At 43.3% G+C, this 22,220-nt stretch overlaps 1 protein-coding gene across 3 annotated transcripts in view; it reads right to left on the bottom strand.

Moving 5' to 3' along the window:
* The window catches only part of LOC141108400 (ectonucleoside triphosphate diphosphohydrolase 8-like), a 71,823-nt gene that overhangs the window by 22,951 nt on the left and 26,652 nt on the right, over window positions 1–22,220 (bottom strand). For all 3 annotated transcript variants that reach the window (XM_073599983.1, XM_073599981.1, XM_073599982.1), the window contains one exon: window positions 7,903–8,020. In XM_073599983.1, the coding sequence (XP_073456084.1) occupies window positions 7,903–8,014 (112 nt within the window). In that variant the 5' untranslated portion in view covers window positions 8,015–8,020. The remainder of the gene's footprint in view (window positions 1–7,902; window positions 8,021–22,220) is intronic.

Genomic DNA, 22,220 nt, shown 5'->3' on the forward strand with positions numbered 1-22,220 from the left:
GTATATATAGATATATATCTATAGATATGTAACGAGGTTTCTTAAAAGATCGTTTAAAACGATGAAAACAAAAATCGGATAGGAAGGAAAAGCACATGGAGCAATATACAAGGTAATAAACACAAGAGAAAAACACGACAAGTACTTACTTTTTTTAAGAACTTTCCGGATACGTCGGTATTGATCCGGCTCCCTGAGTTTCAGGTCAGACCATCTTTTTCGCAGTTGATCTTTGGAGCGCTGGACCCCAAAAGATGCCTGCAAAGTCTCCACGACCTTCGCCATTATTTTGGCCTTGCGCAAATTTGGCCGTGCGTACGGCCCATAATTGCCATCATAGTCGTCTTTGTGAAGAATGGCCACCATCTCCACCATCTCTTTAAAACTCATATTAGAGGCCTTAAATCTAGGCCTCATAGATTTCGCTGACGTTCCTGCCTCCGGGCTGTCTCCACTACCTGAGGTCGTCAACATTTCAGGTGTCTCCGCCATTCTTTAACTCCACTACGCGCCGTAACAAAAAATGGGCGGAGAACATGAGTTAAAATCGAACGTCAGGGGCGGGCGACGCAGGCGGAGTTTCACACATGCGTAGTGTATAAAGAGGGGCCTTGCGCACGTGTCGTACGTACGTTCTGTGCGTCGAATTAGGGGGGCGGAGAACATGAGTTAATTTCGAACGTCAGGGGCGGGCGACGCAGGCGGAGTTTCACACATGCGTAGTGTATAAAGAGGGGCCTTGCGCACGTGTCGTACGTACGTTCTGTGGTAGGTGATAGTGGACCTGGACGTTACAAAACGAAGGTAATTTTAGATATTTTTTTTTTTTTTTTGGTTTTTATGGTCATGACTTTGTAGCAAGCGGCCTATATGGCTTGATAGATTGATGAGGCCTACATAGGGAGAAGATGATGAGGGGTTAGCCGAAACCTATAATAAAAGTGTTTTTTGTCTTGTGACTTCATCTTTTCCAGATATAATGAATCCCCTATTTAAGGATCCAGAGTTCCTTACATCTTTTATTTCCAAATATCGAGAGATGAGGAATTTGTGGGAGGTGAAACACCCTCAGTATTATGCTAAGCATGTGAGGAAGTCAACGCTGGAGAGACTTCTGGCCTTTGTCCAGGCGACCATCCCGGAAGCAACAATGGAGACATTGCTCAAAAAAATTGGGGTCTTGAGGAACATGTATAAGAGGGAGCATAAGAAGATCCAGGAATCAAGGAGATCAGGAGCATCAGCAGATGATGTTTATGTACCCAGGCTGTGGTACTACAATCAACTCCGTTTTCTGGATGACCAGAATGAAGCCAGGCCATCACTTTCAACCCTTCCCTCCACCCTTCCCTCCACCCTTCCCTCCACCCCAGCAGAGGCTGATGAGGAGCAAGCTGGGTCTTCCATCCTGGATGAACCAGATATGACCATCTGGAGTCAGGTAAATTATTTTAACAAATATTTACTGTACTAATATTAATGATGTTAACTGGATGTTATAATTGTCTAAAATAATTTGGCACTCAAAATTGGGTATACATATCAATTGACAGTAGTGGCTAAATATGTTTGGCACCTGCTTGAAATAATTAGGGTGTCTGATTAGACTCTTTTATTAAAGAGAAGTATTCACATTGAATTTGCTATTCATGAGAAGCAAACTGTGTGTCATTGATGAACCCCAAAAAATATACTCAAACTATTGTCCTTTTTTTATACACAGGATGAGTCCATCCAGGAGGAATGTGGGGAAAGTGGCAGGCAGGAGGAGACCGGGCCCATGGACAGCCTGGAGGAGGCCGGATTCACCATCATCCTGGAGGAGGCTGGGCCCAGTGTCAGGCAGGAGGTGGCTGCTCCCAGTGAGGTGGCTGCTCCCAGTGAGGTGGCTGGGCCAAGTGAGGTGGCTGGGCCAAGTGAGGTGGCTGGGCCCAGTAGGAGCCTGACCGAATCCCAAGTGCCTCCCCTCCACCTTCCCAAAAAAAGGGCCAGGAAGGGGATGGTCACACAGGACGCATCCCTGCGCCTCATGCAAGAGGCCACCCGTTTTTTAAGGAGCCCCCCCGAAGCGGAAGAATCCTATGGCTGCTACTTAGCCAGCAGGCTTCTTCAGATGAATAGGGAGCAGCGCCTCATTTGTGAGCGCCTATTTGGGGAAACAATCCATAAGGGGCTGCAGGGCACGCTAACACAAAACACCCAACTACATGAGGCAGCCCCCCCTCCTCCTCCTCCTCCTCCTCCTCCTCCTCCTCCTCCTCCTGCCACAACTGAAACACCAGAGCCACAGCCTCAAAAGAAGGCTACAGGGAAGGCTGCAGGGCAGCGTGGAGGAAAGGCTGCAGGGAAGAGAAGAAAATGATGACCTGGGTTCAGTCTGGTCTGACAGAAGACGCAGGCTGTTGTAGGACCACAGTCTGGGGACATCTAGATCATCTGCTGGTGCTGTTGATCTCTGGGATTCTTGGACCAGATTGTGCTCCCTCTTATATGGACTCCTCAAGATCCCAATTTTCTGGTACACCGACTTTTTCCAGCGTTGACTTCCTCTTTATTTTATTTTGACCATGAATAAATGGATATTTTTTGAGTTTAGCAAAAGACTTTATGTGTTTTCTTTGAAATCATTGATTTTACACACAATGTTAAATTAACAAGGGACAACAATCTCATTGAGTTAGAAAAAAAACACACCAAAAATACATTACTAATGTTAATAATGTTCAAGTGGTAAGTCTTGAAAATCAAAAAAATTACGTAACCAAAAACGGTGCTTTGGGTTAACTTTATCTAAAAACTAAAAAATAAACACTATAAAAAAAAAAAATAAGAATGGGTTCTTTGTGTTAACTTTACAAACCTAAAAAAAAAAAAAAAAAAAAAAAAAAGGGGGAAAAAGTATTATTAGTATGGAAACATTGTTTTAAAAAGGCATACTATATCATTCATGAGATCAAAGAGAAAAAGAATCCAGAAATCAGTTTGGGAGAACTCTGATTATGAACAGCAAAACACCTTCGTTCTTTAGAGCCTTCGTAAAGAAGAAATAAAATGCGCTGCATTCAACGATCACAGATTTTGCAGCGTGATGAATGTGCTACCTACAATACGAACACTAGTTTTACTAGACCGAGTGCTTCCGTTTAGTTTTTGCTTATGAGCATGCGTCGTTTTTTTGTCCGTCGGACTAGCATACAGACGAGTGGACTTCGGGGTCCGTCGTACTTACGACGTAAAGATTTGAAGCATGCTTCAAATCTAAAGTCCGTCGGATTTTAGGCTAAAAAAGTCCGTTGAAAGTCCGGAGAAGCCCACACACGATCGGATTACCAGCCAGCTTTAGTCCGTCAGCGTCCGTTGGACTTTTGTAGACGAAAAGTCCGACCGTGTGTACGCGGCATTACAGATCAGCAGGTAATTTTCTTTGCTTGCCGCATTTGTAAAGGGATAAAACAACGATAAATGTGTATGTAATGTATGCGTGTAATGAATATTTTATTTTATTTCGCCCAGACATTCACTTTATATTGGCTACAAGCTGTTGTACAATCCTGTTTAGATATAAACTGAATGGATTGGTTAGTTAGGCCCAGACCACACATGGTTGGTTATAAATGTAGAGATGGTTGTGCAGATAATGTACAATAAGGAAATGGGGAAATGTATATAATTTTTTTTTTTTTTGTGGGTAGTTTGTAATCATATTTGTACATAGGGGAAATTACAAGTAGCAATTATGTAAGCAGGTTCTGCTTACAGTTGAGCCCTATTTTTCTTACAGAGAAGGTGTTTCGGAAACCTTAGCCTCTCTCAGTCCCTAATGGTAATGGTCTTCACATTTACAATTTACTGCAAGTCCAGAGACCATATCACCTTCATCTAGGCAAATGACATGACTTCACTGTGACCTTTCAGATCTGAATACTTGTTTTAGCCTATTTACTCAGAACCACTTCAATACCTGGCCATAGTAAAATGACGTCCTTGACTTTTAGGGGGGATATCTGAATGATGCCTGCACTCTTTGCAGCTGGCGATTCTGTGCATGATAAGAATGATCATAGTGGCAGTTCCGCCGCTGATCGTTCTTATAGGCGATGGAAGGGGACACCCCCCCCCCTCCTGCTACCATCCGGTGCTTCTCCGGGTTCTCCCGTGCCATCGGAGGCCCGGAGAAAGAATCGGCCGGTGCTGGATGAGGACGATAGAGATTTCCGGTGACCAGATGGTCACCAGTCATCTCTATGACCGCCGAAGGCGCGGGCGCAACGTTATGACGTCACGCCCAGGTACCCGGAAATAAACGAAGCCGCAATCGCAGCTGTCAGCATGAGATCAGCATGAGATCAGTGAATTTTTTCCCCCAATCTCATGCTTTCCAGCCTGGAGGAGAGATGTGGGGTCTTATTGACCTCACATCTCACCATAAAGAGGACCTGTCACATAGATTCCTATTACAAGGGATGTTTACATCCCTTGTAATAGGAATAAAAGTGATCAAAAAAAAATGTAAAAAAAAGTGTAAAAAAAAGTGTAAAAATAAAAAAAATTAGCCCGCGCTCAGAAGCGAGTGCACACGTAAGTCCCGCCCACATATGTAAACGCTGCTCAAACCACACATGTGAGGTATCGCCGTGTGCGTTAGAGCACGTGCAACAATTCTAGTACTAGACCTCCTCTGTAACTCTAAACTGGTAACCTGTAAAAAATTTTAAAATGTCGCCTATGGAGATTTTTAAGTAATGAAGTTTGGCGCCATTCCATGATCGTGCGCAATTTTAAAACGTGACATGTTAGGTATCTATTTACTCGACGTAACATCTTTCACATTATACACAAAAATTGGGCTAACTTTACTGTTATTTTTTTCCAAAAAAAGGCGTTTGAAAAATTATTGCGCAAATACCATGTGAGATAAAAAGTTGCAGTGACCGCCATTTTATTCCCAAGGGTGTCTGCTAAAAAAAACATTTATAATGTTTGGGGGTTCTGAGTAATTTTCTAGCAAAATAATTATGATTTTTACATGAAGGAGAGAAGTGCCAGAATAGGCCTGGTATTGTGGTTAAAGATACTGGAGCTGCCATTAAAAATCATGTGGCCCCCATAGAGCCCCTGGCCCCCGTGTCTCCTCATACACTTTAAAATCACACTCCCATGTTCCCCCATTATCTAGACCCTCCATCCTTACATCACATCTCTCTAACCAAGTTTGCAAGCTGTGGAAACTTGGTACCCCTTCCATCTCATGATGCCTCTAACATGTCTGTGAAACCTCTCTGCCTATAAATGTTGGCTTTTTTTCCCTTTTTTGTTCTATTTTGTACCCCTGCTACTCCCGTATATTCAATCCACCATAGGTGGGTAATGCTTTTGACTTGGGTGTTTGCGAGCACCACAAGTTTCTGTACTTCAGCACTGTTATTACATTAGAACCATATTAGGCCAGGTCTGGTTCACCTAAAGTATATGACAACCCTTACATTAACTCTTTTTTGCCAACTTTTGATCTGTTACATTTACCATTTTACCAAATTGTTTTCTTATATTGGTTCAATAAATGCACAAAATACCCTGTTGATAATGTCAGGATATCAGATCTGTCCTGTGCAAACTTTCTGTGTTATCTCAAGGTATCTAATTAGCCCTCCTAGTTCTTAGCTGGGACTACAGAATAATTGGGGTCTATGTTGTAGAAATGGAAGAGTTGGGAGGGTTTGAGTAGTTTATCAAAAGACAACTGGCAGGGCTGCTCAGTCCACAAAACGTGCATTTCTTGAACATCAACAGGTATTTTTGTTGGTACTTGCAAGGTTTTTAGAGGGAAAAACAGGGTTTAACCTCTTCAGGTTCGCCCTGTAGCAGTTTTACTGCTACAGGGCGGCACCTGTGTGCCGGATCTTCCAGGCAGGGCACACACATGCACGCTGCTGGCGTCCCCCTCCTGCTGTGAACACACACAGCGGGAGCCCAGCAGTGAGTACCATGGACTCTATGTCCGCCGGCACCCTATGTAATCAAGGCAGATCGCCATTCTGTCAGTAGGGAAGGCATTGATCCTGTGTTCTTGCAAAGCAGGGACTAGTATCCATGCTTTTCCCTAGTAAAAGCACCTCCCACAGTTTAGAGAAAAACTCTAAAGACTAGGAACACATTTAACTCTTTGATCGCCCCAGATGTTAACCGCTTCCCAGCTATTGTCATTAGTACAGTGGCAGTGCATTTATTTTTATCACTGATCAATGCAATAATGTCACTGGCCCCCAAAAATTGTAAAAAGTGTCAGGTGTCCAAATTGTCCGTCACAATATCGCAGACCCACTATAAGTAGCTGATCGCCACCATTACTAGTAAAAAAATAAAAATAAAATAAACATAAAATAAAAATATCCCATAGTTTGTATACGCTATATCTTTTGCACGACACAATCAATATACGTCTATTGGTATTTTTTTACCAAAAATATGTAGCAGAATGCAGAATGGCCTAAATTGATAAAGAAATTCATTTTTTTTCAATTTTTTTATTGTATATGTTTTATAGCAGAAAGTAAAAAATATTGTTGTTTTTTTTTAATAATCAGTCTTTTTTTGTTCATAGCGCAAAAAAGAACGCAGAGGTGATCAAATACCACCAAAAGAAAGCTCTATTTGTGGGGGAAAAGGGCATACATTTTATTTGTGTACAGCATCGCGCGAACGTGTAATTGTCAGTTAAAGTAATGCAGTGCCGTATCGCAAAAAATGGCTGGGTCATAAAGGGGGTAAATCTTCTGGAGGTCAAGTGGTCATATGAAGTATTGTAGAGATTTACTTCATATGTTTTTTGCCCTGAGATATACAGGAAAATAGACCCAGATGTTCTCTTGTATAGGGGTTATTAGACACCTGAGTCTGTGCTGCCTTACTGCAGAGGAAGTCTGTTTATTATAAACTGGAGAGCTTCAGAAAGCCAGATGTGTAGATGAGGCGCAGACAGGATGAGAGTAAAAAGCATGTGAGCGGTTTGAGGAAAGGTCCCAACAACAACCTCTTAGAGGCAGATGGTGGATCTCTCCAGACACACTCGATGACATGGAAAAACTGAATGTGATAATAAAGCAGTGTGAAATCAAACATAAATGATCACCAATCTTTTTTTATAGTGCACTTGTCACTTTGCAATAAACATCATGCTAAAAAGGAAAGTTGGGTAATGCAGATACAATTGTTATTTTTTTTAAAAAGGTTTTGTCAATTTTTAAAGCTATAAAAGGGATAAAAATTGAATTGCACACGCCATGGGGGTTATTTACTAAAGGAAAAGGAAAAGTGCAGTCGCTGTAGATCCGAGGGCGACATGCAAGGAAAATAAAAAACAGCATTTTTGCTTTAACATGATTAGCTGATAAAATCAGCAGAGCTTCCCCTCATTTCAGATCTACCCCTCAGATTTAAAGTGACTGCACTTCCAAGTGCACTTGCAGTGCACCTGTAGTGTAAAGTGGATTTGCCTTTCATAAATAACCCCCTATGTGTTGTTATCATCTGCAGCCCGGAAGCTGACCCCCCAACATCAGGTGCTATACACCTCTAAAGCTATGAAAGCAGTATTGATTTATTGCTGGGGTGTGAGAGAAATTGTGATCAGAAAACTATTATGAACTTCTATTGCTAATAATTTTCTAGACATGCTAGTCCATGCTGATCCTCTGGCTTCACTGAGACAGAACATTGGGAGTTCTGACTTTACTTGTTGTGCGAGTAGGGTTGGCAGTAAATTATTTTCCAAAGGATGTCAGCAATGGCGACCTGCCTACATGCAGTAACTATGTGAAAACCACTAGAGAGCTCCATTACAGTGAGTGATAGCATGAAAACAGAATCCTGAAGGTACTGGCCATTACTGTGCTGGTCACTTACCTTCTACATCACACACGTGTGTCTGGCTTACCACGCCTGTGTTGTTTTCCTTATCTGTGGGCCATTGATAAATAAAAAGCGAGGTGTGTGAGGAGCCAGCATCAAATACCATCCCGTACTGTAAAATATAAATAATGACAAGCATTTGTAATACAGATTCATTGTTAATATAAGATTATGATAACAGTCTTACATCGTTACATATTAGGTAAGCAAAAAAAGAAAAATAGTCCATCCAGTTCAAACTGTGTAAGTGTAAAGGCCCATACACATGATCGGACTTTTTGACACCAAACATGCAAATTAGCTGTTTTAAGGCAACATCTGACCGTGTGTGCGCTCCAGCTCCATCAGACAAACTATTTCGGTTTTCATCGGACAAATGTTGGCTGTGCGAACAGACAAACTTGGCGGCAACAAAGGTCCGACGTCGGCAAGTCCGATCATGTGTACACAAAACCATCGGACTTTAGTACAAAGTACAAACACACATGATCAGAACCAATGCAAAAGATCAGACAACAATACAGAAGTTGACCAAAGGGTGGCGCCGGAGAATTGAACATCATCTTTTTTAAGTGTCCTCAGTACGTTGAAACGTCACTACGTTCGTGTTTGTTGCCTAAAAAGTCCTGCTGTGTGTATGCTTAACAAGTTCACGGGCAACGCCCTTTGTACAGAAATCCACGGGAAAGTTTGTATAAAGTCCAATCGTGTGTATGAGGCTTAAGTGTGTCTTGCTGTTAAAGACTAATGCAAGGAATGAAAGACCTTTCCATGGTGAAAACGCTGCTTCAAGCTCTCTGCAGTGTTAATTGCTAAATATCACAAGATCTCTGCTTAAAGTATAGGTATATAAGCAATATTTTTTTGCTGTCTGTGCCCCATTGAGTACCTTTTCTCTTACTTTCCATCTTGGAAATACGATAAATATCACATGTGTGGGAGAAGAACCGGAGGAAGAACCAGAGAAAGAAGACATCAGTGGAAGGAGAAGACCTCAGTGGAGGGAGAAGGACCGGCAGAGAAACCAGAGGAAGAAGACCGTGTAGGGAGAAGAAACGGAGGAAGAACCAGAGAAAGAAGACATCAGTGGAGGGAGAAGACCTCAGTGGAGGGAGAAGGACCGGCAGAAGAACCCGAGGAAGAAGACCGTGTAGGGAGAAGAACCGGAGGAAGAATCAGAGAAAGAAGACATCAGCGGAGGGAGAAGACCTCAGTGGAGGGAGAAGGACCGGCAGAAGAACCCGAGGAAGAAGACCGTGTAGGGAGAAGAAACGGAGGAAGAATCAGAGAAAGAAGACATCAGCGGAGGGAGAAGACCTCAAAGGAGGGAGAAGGACCGCCAGAACAACCAGAGGAAGAAGACCGTGTAGGGAGAAGAACCAGAGGAAGAACCACAAAAAGAAGACATCAGTGGAGGGAAAAGACAACATCAAACAAAGAAGACACGTTGGAGGTACGACAGGGGACATTCTTCATTTTTAATAAAGGACTTTGTCAAAAACCTGTGTACTGTTTTTATTTATTTTTGACACTTTTTGGGTGAAGGGTCTGGTATGGATTTGACGGGGGGGGGGAACACCATGCTGTTTTTTTATGGCATGCTGTTTTTTTATGGCGTGGGGTTCCCCTCCAAATTCATACCAAACCTGAAGAGCATGGTATGGATGGATATGGGGGGGGCCTCAAGCAGGTTTTTTCCTGATTTTCTTTTGCCCGCATTTCTTTTTTTTTTTTTACATTCAGTTGTCAGCGGGGTGCCCTGCTGACAGATGATGACACATCAGTTGTTAGGGACGCAGCGGCTGGCTTCCCAGCCTGCTCCTTAGCAACCAGCTATATACAATGCATTTGAAGAGAAAAAAAAAACACATAATGAAAGCTACATGCAAAAGCGCATTAAAAAAGTGGGTTTAAAAACGCAACACACCGCAAAATGCAACTGAAAACCGCATCAACCACAACCGTATAGATATGCGCCTAGACTAAACAAACACACCTTGAAGATTCTGAGGCCACATGGAAGAAGGTGTTATGGTCAGATGAGACAAACATTTTATTATTTGGCTGCACTTAAGCTGACCATACACTATACAATTTAATTGTGCAATCCCCATTTAGATTTACCAAAGCTACTGTATGTAACATGAGGACAAATCTAAACAATCCATTCAATCAGTATCAAATCACACAGGCTCTTGTACTACAAAGTTGACAGTAGATCTAAGGGAGATTGTGCAATCAGATTGTATAGTGTGTGGTCAGCCATAGGCCCCTTTCACACGGTCGGACCATTCAGGTCCGCCTGTCAGTTTTGACGGCGGACCTGAACGGACGCTCCATGTTAGCCTATGGAGCGATGGATGTCAGCGGAGACATGTCCGCTGACATCCGACTCGGTCCAATCCGCTAAAAGCAGACGGATGGCCCTATGTTCAGATCCGTCTCTGGCGGATCGGATTGGGTGAGATCTGATGAAAATGGACATGCTGTCCATTTTCGTCCGATCTCTCCATAGGCAGGAGCGGCACTCAACAAGCCCCTCCCCGCTCAGTGAGCAGAGAGGGACCTGTCATCCGCCGGCTCAGCGGAGATCAATGGAGAGATCTACCGCTGAGCCTGCGGACCGAGGCGGACTCCGTGGAAGCGGAGTCTGCCTCGTGTGAAAGGGGCCTAAGATATCGGTCAGTTTTTAGACACACCTGTAATAGAAATGTAAGTTTTGGTGAGATACTCCCTAAAGGCAGCCATACATGGACTGACATTTAAATAGTTCAGCTGGATGAATTTCGATCCATGTATAATCAGGCTGGTTGTACAGAAGTTGATCTCCTGCAAAAAGCCTGTTGGTTTTTTTCACCAGCCATAGCCGGCAACACTGATCAGTGTGTTCTGACAGCGGTTGCTGTGAGAACACAATAGCACAGTGGAAGGATTCCCCCATCCACATTGAATGGGTGGATGGGGAAATCATATAATTTTTATTACTTAACCGCTTGCCGACCTCCCGCCGTCTGACGGCGGCAGAATGGCTCCCCTGTGTGAATCGCTGTAGCTGTACGGCTCACTTAGAAGCCGATGCACGTGCCCGGCGGCTGTGTTGTCTGCTGGGCACCCGCGATCGCTCCTGACAGAGCCAGAACGGGGATTTGTGTGTGTAAACACACAAATTCCCGTTCTGTCAGGGGTGAGGAGACAGAAGTGCTTAGGAACAAGGATCAGTCTCCTCCACCAGTCAGTCCCATCCCCCCACAGTTAGAACACACTGAGGGAACACACATTTAACCCCTTGATCGCCTCCTAATGTTAACCCCTTCCCTGCCAGTGACATTTATACAGTAATCAGTGGCTATTTTTAGCTCTGATTGCTGTATATATATGTCCCAAAAAAAGTGTCCGATCTGTCCGCCGCAATGTCATAGTCCCGATAAAAATTGCTGATCGCCGCCATTACTCGTAAAAAAATAAATAAAAATGCTATAATTCTTTCCCCTATTTTGTAGATGCTATAACCAATCAATATATGCTTATTGCAATTTTTTTTTACCAAAAATATGTAGAATACATATTGGCCTAAATTGATGAAGATTTTTTTTTTGTTTTTAACTTTGGGATATTTATTATAGCAAAAAGTAAAAAATATTGTTTTTTTTTCAAAATTGTCACTCTTCTTTTGTTTATAAAATAAAAAAAGCACAGGTGATCAAATACCACCAAAAGGAAGCTCTATTTGTGGGAAAAAAAGGACACAAATTTTGTTACGGTACAACGTTGCATGACCACGCAATTGTCAGTTAAACGCAGTTTAGTATCGCAAAAAATGGCCTGGTCAGGAAGTGGGGAAAATTCTTCCGGGGCTGAAGTGGTTAAACCAGCTGGTTGAATGAAAAAAAAAAAAGATTGATGCAGGCAAGCTTAAGGGTTAATTACTTCTAAAGGGATGCAGCTTGTCTCATTAGAACACAGAAAGTGCACCAGCTGATTATAATGAATGAGCCCCTCCCAGTCAGGAGCAGTCTGGTGAAAGGAGCAGCCATTTCTTCCCAACAAAAGGTAGGAATCTGCTACAAAGTTTGTTAAAATTTCTGCAATGTACATTAATCAATGTTTTTTTCTCAACAAATGTGGAGTTAGGCTACGTTTGTATGGGTGTTTAGCCATGCTGCAAATCCCAGCTGCAAGAATCTACTGATTCCTGTGGCTGAGATTGACAGCTTTGTGTGTCCAGCCATGATCACTGCAGGTAATCACTGGCTGTGTGAACCATCACGAATAACTACGGTTGCTGACAGCCTGTCATTGCAATGTATGGGCTCAACGGCTGCAGCTACCTGCAGACAGCTGTCACCTCCTGTCATAGGAATCCTAGATTCTTGCCACTAGGAGTCACTAAATCCTTGTGTGAATGTAGCCTGAAGCTGGCAATACATTATACAATTTTCTCATTCAATTTACTTTAGATTTATCTTCAACTATGTAATGCAAGGGCCTGCCTGATTGCATACAAACTGAAAGTGTTAAGGTTTAAGCTCCATATTATATGGTTTTGACAAATCCTAAAGAGAAATTTTCTAATGTATGTCCAGCCTGAGTCTTTGGCCCCATACACACTATTAGATTTTCTGCAGATTTTTGTCTTTAGATTTACCAAAACCATATAATATGAGGTCAAACCTTAAGAGTTTCAATATGTATGCAATCAGGCAGGCCCTTGCACTACATGGTTTTGGTAAATTTGAAGACAAAAATCTGCAGAAAATCTAATAGTGTGTATGAGGTCTATGAATGGAGTATACTCAAAAAGCTTATAAAGCCACCATCACATATAAATGTTTAAAATCTATAGTACGTACACACACACACACACACACACACACACGTCCTTGTATTAAATCTATAAGGATAAATACTTGTGAGCTTGACTATGTAAGAATTGTCAAAAGAATATCTAGTCATACAAGTGAAGTGTTGATCTGTGGATTGTTTTTAATATAGAAACGTATTAAGACTGGGTTCACATTAAAGCATGTCAGGAACGCATGCACAATCGCCTTTCCCAACAAGCGCGAGAAATGTGCCACTCTTTAGCAGTCACGCTGGGTGCTGTTAATAATTATTGTCATCTCTCTCATTGGCAAAATGCCTACGTCTTCGCAGTTGCTTCAGCACCATGTGGTTCAATGGGGCGTCATTTAAAAAACAGTTGGGGACTTTTTCCTCCTGCGTTTTCTGTGGGTAGTGAAACCTACTGAAATGAATGGGCTGCCACCTCATCCCTTTAAACCCCAACACCTATGAATTACACAGGTTCTGAGGCTAATTTAATGCAGATAAGGCACCAAGTTAGTTGAATTACCACCTTAATTAGCCACAGAACCTGTTTAATATGTGTTCGGTTTTAAAGGCATGAGGTGCCAACCCTAGCTGCCCTACATACAGCCCGCAGTGATGTAAACCAAACCTTGCACACCAAAAAGTGTTTTTTTTTTTTTTTTTTGTTTTTTTTTTTGTTTTAATTATTTTTTTTTTTTTTTTATGCTTTCTGGACACGGCTGTGCAGATGGGGTTGTTTTTTTTTTTTTATAATAATAATTTATTATTCAGGATTTATATAGCGCCAACAGTTTACGTACAACTTGAGGGTAGACAGTACAAATACAATACACTTTAATACAGTAGGAATCATAGGGCCCTGCTCCTTAGAGCTTACAATCTAATAGAGAGATACAAGAGGTAATAACTGTGGGTGATGTGCTGATTGCGAAGATAAATGTACAGTTGTTATGTGGGGGCCAGATAGGCTTCTCTAAAGAGATGAGTTTTCAGGGATCATCTGAAAGTGGCTAAAGTAGGAGAAAATCGGACTGATTGGGGTACAGCGTTCCAGAGGATGGGAGAGGCTCTGGAGAAGTCCTGAAGGCGAGCATGGGATGAGGTGACAAGGGAGTTTGAGAGCAGGAGGTCTTGGGAGGAGCGAAGAGACCGATTAGGTTGGTATTTTGAGACTAGGTTAGAGATGTAGCTGGGGGCCAGGTTGTGGATGGCTTTGTAAGTTATATTTATTATCTTGAATTTAATTCGGTGACTGAGTGGCAGCCAATGGAGGGATTGGCAGAGGGGTATAGCAGACGCTGAGCAGTTTGTGAGGTGGATGAGCCTGGCAGCAGCGTTCATGATGGACTGAAGTGGGGTAGCCTATTTAGAGGTAAGCCAATGAGGAGGGAGTTGCAGTAGTCAAGGTGGGAGATGACCAGGGAGTGGATTATAAGCTTTGTGGTGACATTGGTTAGGAAGGGGCGTATCTTGGAGATGTTGCGGAGCTTGAGGCAGCAAATTTTGGACAGCGATAGGATGTGGGGCCGAAAGGTTAGTTCAGAGTCCAGGATTACACCTAGGACCTTGGTGTGGGAGGACTCGTTGTTAGTTGAGCTGTTGATATTGACAGAGAAATCAGGGGAAGCGGCACCTGAGGGAGGAAATATCACGAGCTCGGTTTTGGATAGGTTGAGTTTGAGGAAGTGATGTGACATCCAGGCTGATATGTCTGCTAGTAAGTTGGTAATGCATGAGGAGACAGAGAGAGCTGGGGGGGTAGAGAGATAGATTTGGGTGTCATCAGCATAGAGATTATATTTAAAGCCGTGGGAGGCAATCAACTGACCCAGGGAGGTGATGTAGATTGAGAAAAGGAGAGGTCCAAGAACAGAACCTTGGGGAATCCCAACGGAGAAAGGAAGAGGAGAGGAGGAAGTAGAGTTGTAAGTGACACTGAAGGAGCGTTGGGATAGGTAGGATGAGAACCAGCGAAGAGTACAGTCACAGAGACCAAAGGAGTGGAGTTTATTGAGGAGGAGGGGGTGGTCCACTGTGTCAAAGGCAGTTAGTAGGTCATTTGAGAGTTTAAGGAGAGCAGTTTCCATGGAGTGTTGAGGGCGAAATCCAGGCTGAAGGGGATCAAGAAGTTTATTCATGGTCACTTAGTCGGTTGTAGACCAGTCTTTCAAAAATTTGTAAGGAGATGGGACGTAGGTTGTTAAGATTCGTGGGGTGCAGTGAGGGCTTTTTAAGTATGGGGGTGACTAGCGCATGTTTTAGAGAGCTTGGAGATCTCCTCAGGAATTGTATCAATCTTAGTTTTGAAGTGATTGGCGATCTCCTGGGCAGTGAGTGAGTTGGTGGGTGGAGGCAGTGGAGGACAGAGTAGAGTGTTGAAGGTAGAGAAGAGTTGAAGTGGACTGGATGAGAAGGTGTCAATGAGTGTAATAAAGTAGGTCTGTTTGGCAGTGTGAAGGCAGGAATAGTATTTTAGGAGGGCAGATTTATATTGTGTGAAGTCTTCCTGGAACTTATGCCACAGACGCTGAAGACCGTGGCTACATTTTCTGAGACTTCTGGTATCCTCTGTTTGCCAGGGTTGTAGCAGTCAACGCCTAATTCTGCGTGTAGTGAGGGAGACAAGCTTGTCTAGGGAGGAAGACAGTGAGCTGTTGTAGATGAAAGTGGCTAGGTTGGGGCAGGACAGGGGTGAGATTTTGTCATAGAGGTGATCAGTAGCAGAGTAGAGAAGAGAAGGGTTGAGGTGGCAAAGGTTTTCACGTGTAACTGTTAGGCGTTTGGAGGGAGAGGAGGTGGAAGACAGGGAGAGAGCAAAACTAATAAGGTGATGATCAGAGAGTGGGAGAGGATTGTTGGAAAGGTTGCACGGAGTGCACAGATAGGAAAAGACAAGGTCAAGGGTATTGCTGTTGGAGTGAGTAGGAGCCTGTATCCATTGCTTCAGGTCAATCAACGAGGTTAGACCGAGAAGTTTAGAAGTAATAGTAGTATTAGTGTTAACAGGGATGTTGAAGTCACCGAGAATAATTGTGGGGATTTCAGAAGAGAGAAAGTAGGGTAGCCAGGCAGAGAAGTCATCAAGGAAGGCTGATACTGGTCCAGGGGGCCGGTAGATGACAGCAATTCTTAGATAAATGGGAGAGAATAGACAAATGCAATGTGTCAGAGAGGGAGGTGGGTGAAATACCTGATAGGTGCTGCATGGGGCTAGAAGGATTCCCACTCCACCTCCCTTCCATCCAGTTGGTCTGGGGGAGTGAGTCCAGAGAAGGCCCCCATGGGAGAAGAAAGCAGGAGAAGTAGTATCTGATTCATGAAGCCAGGTTTCAGTAATGGCAAGTAGGTTAAAGGAATTTGTGATAAAGAGGTTGTGGAGGGCGGTGAGTTTGTTACAGAGTGTGCATTCCAAAGGGCACAGGAAAAGGGGGGGGGTGGGGGCTGGTTTTGGAAAGAAGAGGAATAGAGACCAAGTTCTGAGGATTGTGGCTCCTGCCAGACTGAGTAGGGGGATGGGAGCATTGGGCTAAGACAGATGATGGTGGCCCAGGGTTTGGGGATATGTCACCAGAGGTTAGGAGAAGCAGGAGGGTGAGGGAGGTAAGGTGGGAATGTGATTTATATGAAGGGGCATGTCTCAGAGTACTGGAGGTTTTATCAGTGTATGGATGTAGAATGAGCAAGAGTTAGGAGCAGTAGTAGGGAGAGGACAGAAGGCAGGGTAATATGTATAAGCAGGGGGGTGGAGAAGAGGGGTGAAGGTAAGAGAGTTTGAGGAGAGAGGACACGAGTGGTAGAGAGCGCATGGTACAGAGTGGAAGGAGAGCTTAATAGAGAGACAGGGTCACCTGCAGTCTGTTAGCTGCTTTCCAGTGCAGTTTGCTATATTTGTTTGCTTCCTGCAATAGCTGAAGTGCAGAGATTGAAGTGCATATCACTTGTAGAAAGAATCACTTAGAGATAGAAGCCTATAATATACATGGTGATTGTGTCTTGCTCTTGTTATGTGCTCTTTAGGCATGTTAAAGTGTAAGGCTTGATTCACACCTATGCATTTTTAATGCTTTTCGCATTTTGTAGACTTGCTCTACAGAACGTGTTCTATAGGAAACCATGTTAAGTGGGCTGTAGTGCAAATCTGCAAAATGCAAAAAGCACTAATAATGCATAGGTGTGAATCAAGCCTAAAGTCTAGTTGCTTTCCCCCCCCCCCCCCCCCCCTGACATCTTGCCTACCATGCTGTCTTTTTATTATACCTTGTTTTATACTCTACTCTACTTGGCTTCAGATATACCCTATATCATTCTGTAGTGCAAAAAGCACTAAAAATGCATAGATGTGAATCCAGCCTAAGGCTGGATTCACACCTATGCATTTTTAGTGCTTTTTGCATTTTGCAGATTTGCACTACAGAATGTGTTCCATAGGAAACCATGTTAAATGGACTGTAGTGCAAATCTGAAAAATGCAAAAAGCACTAAAACTGCATAGGTGTGAATCCAGCCTAAGTCCTGATTCGCACCTATGCAGGCTGCAGTTTGCATATTGCAGGTGCATTTTTCAATACACGCTTTTGATCCATTGAAGTCTATGGAACCAAAAACCAGAAAAAAGCCCTGGCCCTTTCCATAAAATGCACAGATGTGAACCACATCCATAGGAAACCATGTTAAATGGACTGTAGTGTGTTTCTGCAAAACTGAAAACGCACTAAAAAATGCCTAGGTGTGAACCAGGCCTTAGTCCCGTAGGGTTTAATATTGAGTTAGCCCACACTCTGCAGCTATAATGGCTTCAACTCTTCTGGGAAGGATGTCCACAAGGTTTAGGAGTGTGTCTATGGGAATGTTTGACCATTCTTCCAGAAGCGCATTGGTGAGGTCAGGCACTGATGTTGGAAGAGCAGGCCTGGCTTGCAGTCTCTGCTCTAATTCATCCCAAAGGTGTTCTATCGGGTTGAAGACAGGACTCTGTGTAGGCCAGTCAAGTTTCTCCACCCCAAACGCGCTCATCCATGTCATTATGGACCTTGCTTTGTGCACTGGTGGGCAGTCATGTTGGAACAGGAAGGGGCCATCCCCAAACTGTTCCCACAAAGTTGGAAGCATAAAATTGCCCAAAATGTCTTGGTATGCTGACGCCTTAAGAGTTCCCTTCACTGGAAACCCAACCCCTGGAAAAACAAGCCCACACCATAATCCCCCCTCCATCAAATGATTTGGCCCAATGCACAAAGCAAGGTTCATAAAAGGCATGGATGAGCGAGTTTGAGGTGGAGGAACATGACTGCCCTGCACAGAGTCCTGACCTCAACCCAATAAAACACCTTTGGGATGAATTAGAGTAGAGACTGCAAGCCAGGCCTTCTCGTCCACATCAGCACCTGACCTCACAAATACACTTCTGGAAGAATGGTCAAACGTTCCCATAGACACACTCCTAAACCTTGTGGACAGCCTTCCCAGAAGAGTTGAAGCTGTTCTAGCTGCAAAGGGCGGGTCAACTCAATATTGAACCCTACGGACTTAGGCTGGATTCACACCTATGCATTTTTAGTACTTTTTGCATTTTGCAGATTTGCACTACAGAACGTGTTCTATAGGAAACCATGTTAAATGGACTGTAGTGCAAATCTGCAAAATGCACTAAAAATGCATAGGTGTGCATCCAGGCTAAGACTGAGATGCCATTAAACTTCATGTGCTCGTAAAGGCAGACGTCCCAATACTTTTGGTAATATCGTGTATTTCAACATTAAACTAGGGCCTCCTATTAACCACTAAGCCACCGCCCACCGTCATATGACGGCGGGACGAAGCTTCTGTTGTTCTGGGAGGACGTCATATGACGTCCTCGCCCTCCCGAGCCACTAGGGGGCGCCCGCTGCGTCGCTCGAGACCCGGTGCGCGTGCCCGGCGGCCGCGATGTCCGCCGGGCACCCGCGATTGACGGGTAACAGAGCAGGAGCGTGGATCTGTGCATGTAAACACAGATCCACATCCTGTCAGAGAGGAGAGGAGACCGATGGCGTGTCCCTTGTACATAGGGACAGCGATCGGTCACCTCCCCCAGTCAGTCCCCTCCCCCCACAGTTAGAATCACCTCCTTAGGTCATACATTAACCCCTCGAGCGCCCCCTAGTGTTAACCCCTTCCCTGCCAGTCACATTTACACAGTAATCAATGCAATTTTATAGCATTGATCGCTGTATAAATGTGAATGGTCCCAAAAATGTGTCAAAAGTGTCCGATGTGTCCGCCGCAATATCGCAGTCACAATAAAAATTGCAGATCGCCGCCATTACTAGTAAAAAATAAATAAATAATAAAAATGCTATAAATCTATCCCCTATTTTGTAGACGCTATAACTTTTGCGCAAACCAATCAATATACGCTTATCGCAATTTTTTTTTACCAAAAATATGTAGAAGAATACATATCGGCCTAAACTGAGGAAAAAATTTGTTAAAAAAAAAAAAATTGGATATTTATTATAGCAAAAAGTAAAAAATATTGTGTTTTTTCAAAATTGTCCCTCTTCTTTTGTTTATAGCGCAATAAATAAAAACCGCAGAGGTGATCAAATACCACCAAAAGAAAGCTCTATTTGTGGGGAAAAAATGATAAAAATTTAATTAGGGTGCAGTGTAACATGACCGCGCAATTGTCATTCAAAGTGCGACAGCGCTGAAAACTGAAAAATGGCTTGGGCAGGAAGGGGGTGTAAGTGCCCTGTATTGAGGTGGTTAAACAATGTGCTGCAGCACTTAATTATAACAGAGAACAGAGCTTAGCAACCTTGTGCTTTAACATGCACAAAGTTTAATAGGAATGGACAATCTACATTCACATAGAGCCAGAAGTAGTTGTGCCTATTAAGAAGCTGCAGGCGCATCACTTGGGTCTTATTGTGAGCGTATCCGTGTTCTTGCACAAGCTCTTTCTCACCTTTCTTAATTTGCATACTGCCCCAGCCTGTTTGCATACAGGCACCACATGATCCTTTTATAAAGGACTTTGTTGGATTCATATAACTACTGTGCAAATACCATTACTGTGAGAAGCCCTGAAACACAAATCGGATTTTATTTCTATTAAATAGAAAAAGTCCCACAAATAACCTAATTATTCTGCCAGTGAAGTCCGCCTAATGCAGTTTCCTGTGATGGGGTGACAATGATGCTGCACTGCTCTTGAGCTAAGAGCAGAGTTGCCCCACTCATGTAGGATGTGCCTGCTTGCACTGCATTGGATAAAATAAAATCTTGCTGGAGGCCTGACTATCAGAATTGTCTCTGCTCATTAACAAGCCTGTAGCTTGTCAGTTGGCACCTGGCCCTCCTAGTCCTGCCCCCTTTTTTGATTGACAGCACTGCTAAAACTTTCCCGTGAGCTGCAGTGTCTGGGAAGGAGGGCATGTGTGATACAAACAAGAGGTGGGCAGCATAGTGACTTAGTAGGTAGCGTTTCCACGTTGCGGGACTAGGGTCATCCGCTTGAATCCCGACCATGACATTACCTGCAAGGAGCTTGCAGGGGTTTCCTCCTGAACTCCAAAGACATGCTGGTAGGGTAAAGTGGATTTGTTTGTTTTACTTACAGGTAAGCCTATAATAAAGCTTAGCTGTAGGTACAGTATATATCTCCTAAACATGCACCATCTAGGAGATATTTACATGTGTAGCCACTGGTGATGTCACTGGTGCATGCGCACATAATGTGCTTGTATGAGATGCATACTAACGCATTATAACATTGCCTTGCAGGGGAAAAGTTTTTTTGTTTTTTTGTTTACTACTGCTTTTAATTGGCTCCTGTATAAAACTGACCCTTGTATGTGTATGTATGTAATTTAGGGACCTTAAATTGTAAGCTCTTGAGAATGAATGAACATATCTAAAGTACTGTGTAAATTATCGTCGCTACATAAATACCTGTAAATAAAATAAATACATTTGGCTCACTTCGGTCAGGAACAGTAAAGGTAAAATTTTGTGTCTGCTTTATGGATATTTCATTGCAAAATAACTGTCTTAGATTGGGAGGGGGAGGGCAGCACAGGGAACCAATCAGTTGCACTGCAGTGAAAGAGCATACTAATAGGAGGAGAGAGCAGAGTGACAGCGTGATGAGCTTATCAGTGTGCTGCTTCTACAGCAAAGTAAATTGGGTCTCCTCCCTACCAGCCCAGTTTGTGCTGTGTAAATCTCAGAACCGGGTGGACGAAAAATACAAATCAATTGGCAGGTAAAACAGCCCCTGATATTTATTTTATCCGTGTATTTAGCTTTTGGCCTAGAGTTTAGCTTTAAAATCTGACTATAGCTCCACTTAAATCATTTAAGACAGAGCTTGTCCGACTACAATTTACGTAAACACATTGACTCGTGGCTGCGATTCAAATATCATTATGTTGCAATGACTCAGCTGTGCAAACATTAATCTTCAGCATCTTGGCAGAAAATACAAAACTTTAAAGGTGAGTTAAAGTGCATTTGGAAACAATACAAGTTATTGTAATCTCAATTAAAGCCATTTTTGATGTTAAGTGCTAATTTTTACATTCCTGCTGTGCCTTGTTTTTCATGATGAAGTCATACATGCAGATTGTGGAATCTCCTCCTTTCCGGAGGTATCTGAATGACAGGCAGTGTGTCAGCATCCCTGCTGAACAGCTGCAAAAATAAAGTCAGTGTTTCATTTTACACCTTGAGATGGATTCTTTTTTTGCTGTGTTCATAAACATCCCCAATGGTGGCTGCAAAGCTTAAACTGACAAAGTCCACTTGGGACCATCAAGAGTGGTGTTATCCTTTTTGAACTCTTACCCCTTTCCTTTCCCTTCCACCTTAAGAGGAGGTGGGAGTTTTCTTGCATTACTTTAATATGAAGTGGAAGTTGGGTGAATAACCAGTCTTTGCTCTGAGGAAGGGGGCCAGTTCCCCGAAACGCATCAGCTGGTTCGGTCATCCGGTTGGACCTATGAGGTTGGAGGGCTGATTTCTTCTGGTTTTTGAATTTATGACATGCTACTTTCCCATTTTGGCTTGTGTGTATAATTTGTATCTTTTACCTTTTTAATAAAGTGTTGTGGATAATGCACTAGTTGCTTGCGCTTGTTGTTTGGATAGTTTTAGATTTCCCTATCTGAGGAGGGCGGCATCACCACAATCATCCAGTCGCAGTGCACAGTGGTCATTTCATTTGCATATCCCATGGCAAGCTTCTCTGTGACTTCTTAGCGCTGAGGTGTCAAGTTTCTACTGTTCCTTGCTAAACCAAAGTAGAAGAGCCAAAAGCCTAGTACACGCGGGCTGACTATCGGGTGGAATCGGCCAGTTCAATAGATACCAGCTGACATCTGGTCCGTGTGTACTGCAGCCGGTCCGACAGAAAGTGGCTGGTTTCTGTCGTGGGGGCATGACCGAAAAAGGTCTGCTGAGCTGTGATGTCACCCATAGGCTCCCATGGTCCAGCCATT

Source organism: Aquarana catesbeiana, linkage group LG09 (assembly GCF_042186555.1).
Source record: "Aquarana catesbeiana isolate 2022-GZ linkage group LG09, ASM4218655v1, whole genome shotgun sequence".
In the NCBI taxonomy this organism is placed as follows: domain Eukaryota; kingdom Metazoa; phylum Chordata; class Amphibia; order Anura; family Ranidae; genus Aquarana; species Aquarana catesbeiana.